The sequence below is a fragment of the Chiroxiphia lanceolata genome, chromosome 5 (genome assembly GCF_009829145.1).
Source record: "Chiroxiphia lanceolata isolate bChiLan1 chromosome 5, bChiLan1.pri, whole genome shotgun sequence".
NCBI lineage: Eukaryota > Metazoa > Chordata > Aves > Passeriformes > Pipridae > Chiroxiphia > Chiroxiphia lanceolata.
The window spans coordinates 18,813,291-18,827,418 of NC_045641.1; the positions used below are offsets into that span (position 1 = coordinate 18,813,291).

Sequence of the window (14,128 nt, forward strand, 5' to 3'; positions counted from 1 at the left end):
GGCACGCGGGGCGCTCCCATTGGCCCGGAGCGTGGCGGGCGCTGATTGGACCACGTTCCTCTGCTCCCGCCAGCTCCACCAACGAGCGTACACGGCCGGGGCGCGCGTGCGGCTGACGCGGAAATCTGAATGGGGCTCGCGCGGCGGCGCTGAGGGGGCTCGGCTGGGGCCGCCCCGCTGCGCGTCCCGGGCTACCGAGCCCTCGCCATGGGGCCCGGCCCCTCTGCTCGCCCGGGCCCTGCGCCGCGCCCGGCCCGCGCCGCTTTGGCCGTGCTGCTCTGCGCCGTCCTGCTGCTGCTGCCGCCGCCGCCCGCCCGAGGCGCCGGCGAGCGGCGGCGCCTGGCGTGCTCCACCTGCCGGGGCATCGTGGACAGGTTCAACCAGGTGGGCGGCGGGGCCGAGCCGGGGGTGGTCGGGCGGCCCCGCCGTGGGACAGGGGGCCTGCGGAGGCCCCACCCCGAAGGGCAGCGCCGGTCCCCGGCCGTGCCGGCTCTGCGCCGAGGGCCGCGCTCCGGGAGCACCTCCGCCGGGGCCGCGTCCCTGGCAGCGCCTGGGCGAGTGACGGGGCCGCGGCGGGTCCTGCTTCGGCAGCTGTCGCGGTGCTGAAGCGGGCAGGTGGCAGAGCTCCTTCAGCTCTGCAGCCCAAAGTGCTTTGGTGCTGGCCGTGCTCAGGTGGAGCGCGTCTGGCTTTGCGGGGAGTGCTGGTGGAAAACACCATCACCAACCTGTTGTCACCTGCAGCAGCCCTGCCTGTGACAGAGGACATTTGGCGTGGGCAACGAAGGGCTGCTGCACCTTGTGACAGGTGCTTGATGTTCTCGGTACGCGCATATCGGGTGCTGCGGGCTCGATGGGTCACTTCAGCTGCGGAGATTTTTTGTGCGAGTTGTGATTTGGTGGCGCTGGCTGTGGCTGGGGACAGTTGTGTGATCGCCCTGTTGTACCACTGGGCGTTGAAGTTACAACAGGGCGCAGACTGGGCTAAGCGTTATCAAAGCTAGATGAAGTAGAGGTCCTGTTCAGCGGATTATAATAAAGTTTCTGAGAACTTAAAGGAGAAGGGTATAAAGTTTCATACGTGTATGGGGTTTTTTGTAAATCAAGACTGTATCAAGGCCTTGTTTATCAATTAGGAAAATTAAATCATGTTACATTGTAACATACACTTTCTCACTTCTCATCTTGTCCTTAGCTGTTTCTTTCACTTAGCAATTTGATCAGCAGCTTGAGAGCTTTGCTGAAGTTTCTGCATGGTACTTTTCACAATTTTTATGTAAGCATTTATTATTGCCCTTCCTTTTTGTTGAAAACAAACCTTACATAGTTTTTGGTACTTTTTATTTGTAGGGTTTAGCAGATACAGCTAAAAAGAACTTTGGTGGTGGAAACACTGCTTGGGAAGAGAAGACGCTGTCAAAGTATGAGTCCAGGTAAGCTGTCTTAGTACTTCTCATTCAGCTACGTTTTGTGTCCACTGTATGAAATTTCACTGTACAAGTGTTTGTCTGGAACTTAAATATTGAACTAAAGTTTTGCTAGACCAAGCCTTAAATTCTTAATTACTAAACTGTTACATTACATTGTAATGTAAAGATTACAGTAAAGACTGAAACCTCTTATTAATACCTTTATTTGTCTTGTTTCTAAAAACAACAAAAGTTAATTCTGCCATTGGTCATAGTAGTTTTTTTCTATTTACTCATTGAAGTCCTAAAAAACTGATCCTAAATAGTAGTCACTTATTGATAGTCATAAAAGGTGCAGAGTACTGCAGTACTTGTTTTAGAATTAAAGCAGTATCTCCCCCCTAGAGCTGTCACTATTTCAGTGCCAAACAGAAAACAGCTTACTGTACTCTTTTATATATATGTATATTTATATCTATGTTTGATTACGGAGCAAAGTAATCTGATGTCTTTCTCCTAAATTTCAAATTCATTTTTTATCTTAGTTGGAGCATTGAGATGTTACTATGAGCTTCATGGGCTTCTATCAAATATTAACAATACATGAAATTTATTGTTGAACATAAGAGAAGAGTACTGCACTCCAGTTTTCTGGGAAGCTAAAAATCTATCAAAGCTACAATCTGCAGGCATAATAAATGCAAGTAAGCCACGAGAGTCTCGTGGTCATTCTTCTATTTTCTTTTTAGATTGAAGTAACGTTCTTTATTTTGATATTTGCTGTGTTTTGGAACTAAATCAGAACACACCATAAACAGATGAAATTTTCTAGGCTGAAGTCTGACTGCTCTGTCATGGCTTGAATTGTGTTGAATGTTTAATTTAAACTTACAGTTTTCCTTCTCCGCTTGTAGCGAAATTCGTCTTGTAGAAATCATAGAGAATCTGTGTGATAGCAGTAACTTCGAATGCAACAACATGGTAGAAGAACATGAAGAACATATAGAGAAATGGTGGTTCAAACTGTAAGTATAATTTTTTTGGTAGAGGTCTCTGTGTGAATAAGCTATCTAAGAGGATTAACTACTAACATAATCTTGTGCCTGAACAATAGCAATATGGGTAATTCTTCGTTATTCATCAAGAGTTGGCGTTGGGTACAGCTGGGTTCAAGTGACTTCTAGTATCATGTGCTGCTGCACTGTGTTCTTTTTGATTCCTGCAGTGTTGCACCAAAACATCCAGTCTCACTTCTCATACAGTGTGTATTCGTTTGCCAGTGGGGTGTCGAGGCAAACTAACTTTGGAAAACTGTGAGGTTTAGTCTCTTATTTGTTGCCCTTTGTCATAAAACTGCAACTCTTTGGTTCTTTTGGGGTTTTTGTTTGTTTGCTTTTTTTCCCTGAAACTGTTTTGTTCTCCTGGCAATCAAAAGAGTAGTTGATGCTAATCAGTGTAGAAGTCGGATCTCTTGAAAATGATGGAGTTGCAACTAACTTTTCTATCTGCCTTTTAAACTAACCACTGATTTCTGTTACAACACAAATCTGTTATAAACTTTTCATATACCAGTCTAAAATATAATTAGTGCAAGGATGGCAGTGTAGCATTTAGATTTTTAATATCTGTTTTTTTATTTTCGTAATCATGTTTCTTCTAATTATTTTTTCACTAATTTAGACTGTCATCATTCCCAATTAGCTAAAATTCAGTAGGGTGAACTGCCATTATAACGTTTTGTAACTGGATAAGGCTTTTTAATAATCCACTTTCTTCTTAAAGAATGCCTTATCCTTTTACCTAACTATACAGGATTGTGTATATGTTAACGTGTCACTTGAAGGGAATAGAATAGAATATTTCAGTTGGAAGGAACCTGCAGTGATCAACTAGTCCAACTGCCTGATCACTTCAGGGCTGACCAAAAGTTAAAGCACGTTATTAAGGACATTGTCCAAACACCTCTAAACACTGACAGACTTGGAGCATTGACCTCCTCTCTAGGAAGCCAGTGTTTGAGCATTTTCTTGGTAAGAAATGCTTCCTAATGTCCAGTCTAAACCTCCCCTGGTGCAGCTGTGAACAATTCACGTGTGTCCTGTCACTAGGTACAAGAGATAAGAGATCAGCACCTCCTTCTCCACTTCCCCTCAGTGAGATGCAGAGAGCAATGAGCCTTCCAGAAACGTAAGCTATGCAACCCAGAGTCTTGAATTTGGCTTAAATTTGCAGAACTGAAAGAAACTGGTCTTACACTAGAAAACTTGACAAAGTAGACTTCCTAAAATAAACAAAACCATTCATAAAATTGGGGTTTGGCAAGTTTCTTTATTTAATAGGCGTTTTGAGTGTAATTTATTATTTTATTTTGCTCTTTAACCTGCAGATGTTTCTGTGGTAGTTTCCAAAAGACAATTTCTTTGTCCATAAATGCCATAGCCTTTTTTTCACAAGTTGTTATTTAAAGGGTGGTCAATCACTGGAACACGTTCCCCACAGCACCAAGCCTGTAAGAGTTCAGGAATCATCTGGAGGACACTCTTTGTCATATGATTTAGTGTTAGGAAGTCCTGCAAGGAACAGGGAGTTGGACTTGATGATCCTTATGTGTCCCTGCTGACATATTCTATGGTATTCAGTAAATTTACTTTTTGGGGTCTGAGCCTTAGAGTTGATATGGGTAGATGTAATAGCTTAGAAAGACAAGCTGTACATGCCTTGGGAGTTGCTGAATACTCTTGTTAGACTACAGAATATCTATGTCTTTTCTTAAAAAGTTTTTGAGACTTCAACATCAACAATACTGAGATCTGTGAATTGTCATTCAGAACCCTAGTAGTCCTCATAATTGCTTGCCAAATTATATCTAATGATTTCACTGTTAATTGGGGGAGTCTACTAGTTCTCAAGTAGCACATAACTAACTTCTTAATATTAAAAAAAGAATCCCTCTAAAATAATATTTGATTAATGCTAAAAAAGAGGAGAAATTTTAACCCTATCATCAAGTTGCCAATACTTTGAGCAAATGTTAATATCTGTCCTGGGTTATCTTCTGTATAGTTGAGATAAAGACACAGCATTTATCTTTAAGGGAAGACATAAATAATATACTCTAAAGTGTATATAAACCTTCCCTAAAAGTAAGGTGTTAATAAGTTGTGTATTTATGAAGATGAATTGATTTTATTTGTTGCTCCTATTTCACATTTTTCTTAAATATAAACTATAAAACTTGGGTAGAATTTGTTAATAGTGTTGTAGCTTAACAGGTAAATGTTCAAGTTGAAGGACTTCTTCTAGAAATTGGTTCTTGAAATAGGATCAGCTTCAGAAGTAGGTTTCTAATCTGTCATGTGGAATAGATTTCTCTCCTTTGTTGTGCTGGGTCAGTTGTGTGAGTTGGCCTTTAAAGAATCTTTGTTCTTTTTGTTTATAAATTAATGTCTTTCATATACAGAAAGAAGAAGTATCCTGATTTGTTTAAGTGGTTTTGCATTGAAACAATAGAAGTTTGCTGTCCTGCTGGAACTTATGGACCCGATTGCCTTGGTAATTTTTCTTCTGAAAAATTCAATAGCAGATATTTTCTTTTTACCTATTTGCTTTAATCTTTCCTGATGCATACATGAAGTATGATATTTTGCATGAGACACTGGCTGCTGTGTAGCGTACCTGCCTGGTGCCTGATAATTAGGTGGCTCCCTTGTGAATATCCTGCCTGAATAAAAGTCTTCTGGGCATGAAGTAATGTACGAAGCTGTCAAGGGTACCAAGATGTGTAGAATCCATCTGATGTGATGCTTACATCCACACCTGACCCATCCTTAAAGACTCTCTGTGGCATCAAGTCTGTTGTTTAGGTGGCTTTTCAGAAGCTTCTTAGACAAGAATCCTTATTTAGTTTCAAGAGTAAAACAGCCAAGACACTGTTGGGGAATTAAATTAAGAAATTTGCATCTGAGGATCAGTTAAAAAGGCAATGAGAGAAATGGGGTAAAAGTAGGTGGGAAATGAAAATGAGGTCTTTGCAAAAGTGATAAAAGAGATATTTTGGCCTCTGAAGCTTGGATAATTTTTAAATCTCTAAAACCTTGCATGGTGTTAAGAGATCAACTTTGACCTCTTATGTATTGTTAAAAATTAAGTGCCCATTCCCTATATGATTTCTGGTGGGTTTTTACCATTGAGATATCAGGCTTCTCAGAGATCCAGAAAAGGGAAAGATTCCAACTTTATCCAAGAAGCTAGGAAAATAAAAGTTCTAAGCTGTGGTCTTTGCCCAAAATTAAATTGATAACTGAACTTTCCAGGAGATGGGTTTGAGTTTCTCTTATACTTAAGTATATTACTGAACATGCCCTTGTTGCAAACCTTTTGGTTATTCTCAAGGGTAGAAAAGACTTTGGAAATTACATCTTTGTTTAGTGTGACTCTTTTTTATTAATTTTCATTTTATTTTACTCTGTATGAAGAGAGAGGGACTTCAGGTGCTTGTGTCTGAGAATAGGATGTTATTTCCTTTAACATCTCATTTAAAAGTATTTTTGATCCTTTTTAGCTTGTCGTGGTGGATCAGAAAGACCTTGCCATGGAAATGGCCACTGTGATGGTGATGGTACCCGAGGTGGAGATGGCTCGTGTAACTGTAACAAGGAGTACACAGGAGAGTTTTGTTTGGACTGTTCCAGTGGTTACTTCAGTACCTTGAGAAATGAGACACATTCTGTTTGTACAGGTAATGGAGTCTTAACACATGCTTATATCTTTGTGTTACTTCTTCAGTTTTTGTAAAGAAAACTAGAAACAGTTTAAACTAACAAATGTAGAAACAAAACATAGTTTGATCACTCAGCTTTAAGCATAAATGACATGTCAGTTACTTTGGTGGAATTGTAACTTTTGCTAAGTTACAATTACAGGCTGCCCTTGAGGGGTTTTTTTTTTCTGCTTTAATTTAAGAAGCGGAATTCATATGTAGCTTTGTCCCTCTCCTTCCCACGTACTGCTAAAGTCTTGAGCTGAAATTATTGCATGCTGGACTACTTAGAAAGCTAGGTTTTCCTCAGGTCTCAAATAAGCTTAACTGGAATAAATGGACAGCTGATAAAAGCTGATAAATAAAAGCAGCTGATCTATACTGTAGACTACTTAGATTCCAGTTAGATATGTCTAAGATTAATTTTGAAACAAAGTCAGGTCACAGGAGGAAACTTTTGCAATTGGTCAGATTTTGAACTGGTTTTACACCATTGATGAGATTCTGCAACAACCTACATCCTGATCCTGGAGTCTAATAAGATTGTTTTTCAACACTCTATATTGTGTTTTTCTTTTTTTAATCTGGCTGTGTAGTAATTCTTCTATATGATTTGTTTTATATTATAACATGCATATGTTATATATGGTGTGTTATATATGTGTGTAATATATATATAATGTGCATATGCAGCTGAATTTCTAGTTTATTTCCTTCTGAAGCTCTTCAGAGTGATATCACTTCACATATTGCTCTCATAGCTGGTTGCAAATGAAGTAGTGTGAGGATTCGTTAGGTAGAACTGCAAAGTCTGATATTTAAACTGATGTCCCATCCCTGAGGGGCTGAGCAAAGTTTACTTACTTGATCTCCTCTTCCCAAATATTTTGGAAATTGGACCTGCCCCTTCTAGTCACTAGAGTGGTGCTCTTCTCAGTGTGAAGATGACTGTAATTGCCAGATTTGGCTTCCCGGAGCTTCTGGGGGTATTTGAGGCTTTTGCGGTTGTTTTGGTAGGATAGAGCTGCATGTTTATAAATGAAATCTTGACTTTATGGAGATGCCATCTTGTGAACGGGAGTTTCAAGCTCTTAAAATATAATAGCTTTCAGGGAATCCTAAATAAATTTGTTTGAGAGTTTGTGTGCCCAATTTTGTCTTGGAATCTCTCAACAAAGCTCAAGTTGTAATTTTCTCTACTCTCAGCCTGCCACACTGCCTGTAAAACTTGTACTGGTTCAAGTAACAAGGACTGCCAAGACTGTAAAGAAGGCTGGATTAAAGATGAAGATGGAGCTTGTGTGGGTGAGTAATGCTTGGCAGACTTCAAACAGGTTTTGTAACAATGGCTGGTGACATTAAATGACATCACTGAGTTTTACTGTATTTTATGGAAGAGCTCTGTCAGTTTAGATTTCTACAAGTTTTGTAGTCTCTCTCTTCCTAACTTGTTTCATGTTGCAGGAAAGCAGTATTTCCTCACCATTGATTGCTGGTGATTTTGGTTGTCTTTATCATACTATTCACTGTAGATCTTTTTAGTTTGGTGGAATACACTTTCTTTTCAGACATGGGTTTTCCTGGTGTTTAAATGCTAAACAGTGCCCTGCACTTGATTTAAGCTAGTTTGTCAACTACTGGAAGATTCCTGTAAACTTACCTGCATACTTTGTAGTAATTGCACAATTGCCTTCACATGTATTGTCATAAATGTTCAACCCTAATGGAGTTCAAACATTTCACTAAAAACTATGCATGCTAACTTTTCCTGTTATCGGAGAAAAATACCAGGAGGCATCGAGCTCAGTGCTTCCATTAATCTCTTACCTGTTTCTACCTTAACATTTAATTTGGTTTGTGAGGAGATAAGAATGATACACTTCAGGAAAAAAGCAAATACTAAAAATATTCCCAATGCAGGAGTGCACTAGGGGAGAGTAACACATTCTGGTAACTGGTTGAATTTGACCCATTAAAGATCCTTAGCATAATGCCTGGAAACAGTGTCTTAGAAATTATATGAACACTACTTCCTCTTCAGAGTGTCAGTGAGACCTGGGCTTGGAATTACAGGTCCTGCAATGCCTGCTTAGGCAACTACTGAAACATTCCACGAGTGTTTTTATGATGCTTTAGTATTGTCTTCCGTACAGCTCTTTTATTCCAAATAATCATTGCCACTAATCAAGTATAACTCAATTGAGTAATCAGTAGGAATGATAGAATCAGTAGCAGCAACAGGATGAGAGTGACAGCAAGGGGACTGAAATAACCTTTCTTTGTCTGAATTTTTTAAATTTAATACTGTTGTGCCCTTTCCTCGAAATCACAAGACTAGCACATTTTAATTTTCCATTAGAAGGTTTCACTTGGCCGGTCCTAACCATAATCTGATTTGCTCCAATTTGCTTTGTGTAGTAAACTAAGAGGTGTATATGTGTCATCACAAAACATCTTCTAAGGATCAGTTTTGATTTTTTTTTTTTAAATGTAGTTTTAAGCTGAATAAAACAGTGTATCTTACCGTGCAACTTCTGTGTCTAATATGTTGCATATCCGATCCCAAACTCTTAGGTAACTTGTCACTTTTTATCTTTCAGATTTAGATGAGTGTGCTACTTCTCCTTGCAAAGATCACCAGTATTGTTTGAACACAGATGGATCTTTCTCATGCAAAGGTTTCTTTTTAATCTGCTGTTGTATTTTACTGATTAGAATCCTAATCTAATGCTAGAGGTAATGCTAGAAAAGGAATGATGCCAGGCATTTGGTGCAGTGTGGTCTGGTTCTGGCTGGGCATGGAGAGGATGAGGCTTTAGACCTATTGTATGATGAAAGCAAGAGATTTCTGGTTATTCCTACTCTGCTCTTGTGAGACCTCCTTGAGTTCTGCATCCAGCTCTGGGGCCCCCAACATAAGGAAGCCATGGACCTGCTTGAGTGGGTCCAGAGGATGTGACCATGAAGGCTTTGATCAATGAACTGGAGCACCTCTCCTATGAAGACAGACTGAGAGAGCTAGGATTGTTCAGCCTGGAGAAGAGAAGGCTCCAGGGAAACCTCATAGCAGCCTTTCAGTACCTAAAGGGGCTTACAATAAAGGTGGAGAGGGACTTTTTACAAAGGCATGTAATGGACAGAAGAAGGGGGAATGACTTCAAACTGAATGAGAGTAGGTTTAGATTAGATACTAGGAAGAAATTCTTTACTGTGAGGGTAGTGGGGAACTGAACCAGAGAAACTGTGAATGCTCCATCCCTGGAAGTGTTCAAGGACAGGTTGGATGGATCTCTGAGTAACCTGGTCTAGTGAAAGGTGTCTCTTCCCATGGCAGCACGGTTAGAACTAGATGATCTTTTAAGGTCAACTTCCAGCCCAAACCATTCTATGATTCCTTATGTGGGTAAGCTGTCTGGCTTTAAGGGTGGCATTTTAAACCTCAGACACATAATTTTTTTTATTCATAAAATATTTTGTCTTTAGGATGTGATGCCAGCTGTGTAGGTTGCACGGGAGAAGGTTCTGACAAATGTAAGACCTGTGCATCTGGATATGTGAAGGAAGATGAAAAGTGTACAGGTTGGTGGATTTAGCAGTACATGGTAGACTACTGGTTAGCTCACTCTTGGTTAGCCATGCCATGCTGAGGAGCAGATAAGTGTGTTCATGTTTGTGTGCTTCTATTTCCAAGCCTGTCAGAATGAACCTAGTCATTCTGGTGTTGGCTGCAAAGATGTTCATAATAACTTTCTGTATATTACTGAGCCAATATGCTTGACAAGGCTTAAAATGAACCACCTGTACAAGGGAACAAAGTATTATATAGTATGTTTGGGAAACAGCCATGTGAGTCTCTTTTCAGTCATCTACCACGTCATCATGTGTGTGCATCTCTATTCATTTTGTAACAGAAAGGCTGGAACACAGTGTGAATTCTGCTGCCTTTCTGTTAATCCGTTAATGTCCAAATTCAAATGGTATTCATTCGTAGTGAATTATAATGTGACATTAGACTTTCTCTGTGGGGAAGAGCAGAACGTATGCATAATCTTAAGTAGCTATTAGCTATGATGATGTAGTATTTCAGGCTCTGTTCCCTTTAGCTATACTTTGATGGCATAAATAGAAAATGACTGTGGGGGAAATGTTCAGTGGATTAAGAGGAATTGCCTTAATTGTGACAAATGTAATTGCTTAGTACATTTCCCCATACAGGGACCTGCAAAACATAAAAAAACCCCCAATACTGTCTGAATTACTTTGAAACACAGTCTAAAGCATGAAGAATTGGATTATTTTAACAGAAGTTAAATGTGTTGCAGCAGCATTCTGCTACTCAGTGTTTTTTGTATTTGAATAGAATTTTGTTTATATGACTGAGCATGAGTAACTTTTGTAACAAAACAGCAGTGAACTCTTTCTTTCCCTATTCTATCTCTAGATATAGATGAATGTAATCTTCCTGAAAAGGTCTGCCTGAAAGAGAATCAGGACTGTGTTAATACATCAGGTAGTTACAAGTGTGTATGTTCAAAAGGGTTTGAAGATAAGGATGGCACATGTGTTCAGACTGTAAAACCAGGCAAGTAGCTTTTCAGTGACAATTTTTTTAAAAATATGCCGCATCAACAGTTCTGTTTGAGTCTAAGGGTCTAATTGCTTATAACCTCCTCTGTATAATTTCTTACCATCCTACAGCTGTGGTCCCTCAATAGGGAACTGTTTAGCTTGACATAAACTATACCTTCAGTCAAGAAATTCAATTTTTTTTCTAGGATCTATTGACACATTACAGACAGCGTTAAGTTCATAAATGTTTCATTACTCCATCTAGGCCAAACTCCATCTACAATTCCAAAGTGGAAACTAGAATTATTTTGCAGTAACTGTTGTAGAAGAATAGATGAGAGACACTGAATTTCATACCTTTATTTTCTTTGTATTTCTTAGCTTGTTTGGTTATTTTGTCCCCTCATTCCATCCCCAAGAGTGCTTATTGCTCTTGCACTAATAAGTTGTAAAGATCTGTGTTGTGTTGCTACTCAAGGCCACTTAGTTCATGCCTTATACTCTCAGTACTCACTGTTATTAGTCCTTTAAAATCAGTTATGTGCTTCTCCAATGCAGATACTCAGGATAACTAACTGATAAGTTACTGTGTTTTTAATGTGGCCTGACATTTTATGAGACTAAAAGTAAAATGAAAAGTTGACAAATTGGCTTAGTTTTTTTTCTTAGATAATACTTTTCCCAATATAATAAAATCACACTGCTTTTTTAAAAGCTGTTTTAATATCTGAATGGAGCAATTTGTACTGTAGAAAACAACTCTGAGTAAGACTTGCCTTATTTTTTCAAATACCAGAACTACTGATGGGTCATGTGGAAAGGAGAAAATTCACTGTGAAAAGCTGAAATCAAAAGATTAGAACAGAAATATCTGTGCTGATTTTTTCCCTTCCTCTAATGATATAATGCTGGTTTATTTGAAATATTTTGTTTGCATCTGGTAAAAAAAAAAGAAAGTAAGCTTAGACTAGGCAGATGGTGCAAGTAGCTCTTCTATATGGCTTAAAATTGCTTCTCTGGTCTTGATAAACATGTTTTGGTTTCTCTTAAAAAAAATCCTAATGTCAAAAATCATATGGTATAATTAATAGTAGATTTATATTCTAATTGTGATACTTATCTTCACAGGAGAGGAAGTAGAGAGTGAAAAAACTGAGCCTTCACATACTGGACATGATGACTTATGATCTTCGTTCAGAACCAAAAGACATTCCTATCTAAAGTTTTAAATTATTGGACTAAGCTTCTCCTAGCTGACATACTGTGGAAATGGTATTAGATATGCAGGTTACCATTAAGATTTTTTTTAAATGGTGATAACCTGCTCTTAAAGCTGCATTTCTTTATTCTTAAATCCCACTTTTTATATAATTCTTCAAGAACAACACTTAGATGGGTTAGTATAAAATTTGAATGAACATAACATTATACCCAGCAAATGTAAACAATTTACAGGCTTCTTGTTCTAGTGCCTACTGAAAACTGTTATCTTTTGGAAGAATTGAGTTGCACTTCATAATTCAAGGAAAATTTAGACTTAAGTTTGATGTTTCTAATAATGAGAAATATTTCTGTAACTGAAATACAGCTTTTGGAAACTGTCAAAGGGAATCTCTTTGGGGGGAAGCACTTCCCTTAAACAAAATAGAATGCCTAATATTGCATTCAATAAAAGTTTATTTTGTTGGAATGTGCCTTAAAATTTTTAAGATGTTAATACCTTACTGTGTGTTGTCATGTCTGTTTTTCTTTTAAATCTGAAAAAAGGAAAACCAACCCCAAACAAAACCAAACAACCCTCACAAAAACAAAACACCAGAAACTTGTAAACTGTATTTCTCAGTTCATGACTGAATTCCAGCACTCAGTTGGAATGTATATGGAAAAAAAAAGAAAAACCCAACATCATCCCCCTCTCATACACACTCCTCTAAAGGAAGAATTATGTCAAACTTTGCTTTTCAAAGGCAGGTAGGCAAGTCTTTCTACCAGAAGTTGCATTAACTATGTAAACTAGTTTATGCAGTGATGACAAGCAGGTTTGGCTAACACCTGCACTCAGTGGCTCACAGTTGTTATGTGAATACTCTCTAAAATTGATGAATAGATGACTTTCACTACAGTCTACTGCTATGTATAATAGCTTCCTGTCTTCTGCAAACCAAGCATACTACAATCAGTTTATCATCTTGTCTCTTGTGCCATTTCAGTGGGAAAGCTTATAAGAATAGCATAAACACAGTTTGCTATGTGTTGTCTCTAAGGTTAAAGACAAGTATAAAAGCTAAAATGGGTATATTCTGTAGGACTCTCACAGCTGTGAATAAGGTAAGGGCCATCCAGGTTCAATGTTTAAAGATCTGGTGGAAGTGAGTAAAGCTTAGAATACATTGTGGTGGTGGATACAGGGAGTATAAAAAGGGCTTGTAGAATACAGCTAAAAAGAGCATAGCTTAGGTTTGGCTATGAAGACATTATGAACAGTACCCTGAGGTAAGGGGAAATAGAAAGGCTATAAATAGGATTGACCTGGTGAGCAGTGAAGGCCAGACATCTCTATTCTTCTGAAGACTTCTTTGTTTAGACTAAGTCACAGTTCAGTTTGTGAACACTGCATGTAGGATTTGTATGTGCAATAGATTCTTATGTGAATATTTTATAGAAAAGGATTCTGTTGGATTCTTACATTAAAAACTGTCTAAGCTGATATTGTGTGTGGTAGTCTAAATACCTAGTCATATTAAAGTATCTGCTACAGCTTTCTGTAAGTCAGTTGCCTTCAGCTGTTTTATCTAGATATTTCTTAACTTTTTAGTCTGAGAATGAAATCTTCACAGCTTCTCAGCTGTAATTGCCAGACCTGGGCCCATGGGCCACATGTGTTGCAAGTTATAGGGTAGGTGTTGTATCTAATAAGTGCTAAATTAAAAGGAGGAAAAGCAGGCAGTTTGGAGAACACAGGGAATACAGATCAAGGATCTTTAGGGTTTTTTCATACACGTGTAGCCAGTTACAATAGTATTAGCCTTTAAGGATCTTGCAGGAGTGTAACTTGTCTTTGTTAGTCATTCACATTTAATTCTCAGGTGTTGCAGGTGATTGTAGGAATGGTTCTTGATAGTAACATGAAATGTCAGTTCTGTTTAGAACCTACCATCAACTCATACTCCAGGGAATCGTCTCTCGAGTCTAAACTCTTATATTAATGACTCAAGCCTGAAGTAGTGCTTATTAAGTTCCTTTCAAGTTATTTGGGGCTCTGGGGGGATACTTGATGAGATTCTTAACTACATTGTGGAAGTGTTTGCTTCCCACTCCCCAAAGCTTTGGACAAAAAGCCCTAACTGAATTGTCCTAGTTAAGCTCACCTCTGAGATGAAGTGATAAAAAACAC

General features: G+C 38.8%; 1 protein-coding gene across 2 annotated transcripts; it reads left to right on the forward strand.

The window, feature by feature from the left end:
- Positions 1 to 192: 192 nt before the first annotated feature.
- On the forward strand, positions 193 to 12,436 carry CRELD2 (cysteine rich with EGF like domains 2). Of its 2 annotated transcripts, XM_032689038.1 has the most exons (10): positions 193 to 384; positions 1,348 to 1,430; positions 2,321 to 2,431; positions 4,867 to 4,958; positions 5,968 to 6,144; positions 7,372 to 7,470; positions 8,766 to 8,843; positions 9,649 to 9,744; positions 10,607 to 10,747; positions 11,863 to 12,436. In XM_032689038.1, the coding sequence occupies exons 1-10, from the start codon at positions 208 to 210 to the stop codon at positions 11,919 to 11,921; spliced, it is 1,113 nt and encodes a 370-aa protein (XP_032544929.1). In that variant the 5' UTR covers positions 193 to 207; the 3' UTR covers positions 11,922 to 12,436. The 2 variants fall into 2 exon arrangements, with proteins under 2 accessions (XP_032544929.1, XP_032544930.1); XM_032689039.1 differs by lacking the exon at positions 10,607 to 10,747.
- The last annotated feature ends 1,692 nt before the right edge of the window (positions 12,437 to 14,128 follow it).

Coding starts and splice junctions, on each gene's coding strand:
- CRELD2 (XM_032689038.1), top strand. CDS start 208: ATGGGGCCCGGCCCCTCTGCTCGCCCGGGCCCTGCGCCGCGCCCGGCC. Junction 7,471..8,765: donor TGAAGATGGAGCTTGTGTGG/GTGAGTAATGCT, acceptor TTTATCTTTCAG/ATTTAGATGAGTGTGCTACT. Junction 10,748..11,862: donor TGTTCAGACTGTAAAACCAG/GCAAGTAGCTTT, acceptor TTATCTTCACAG/GAGAGGAAGTAGAGAGTGAA.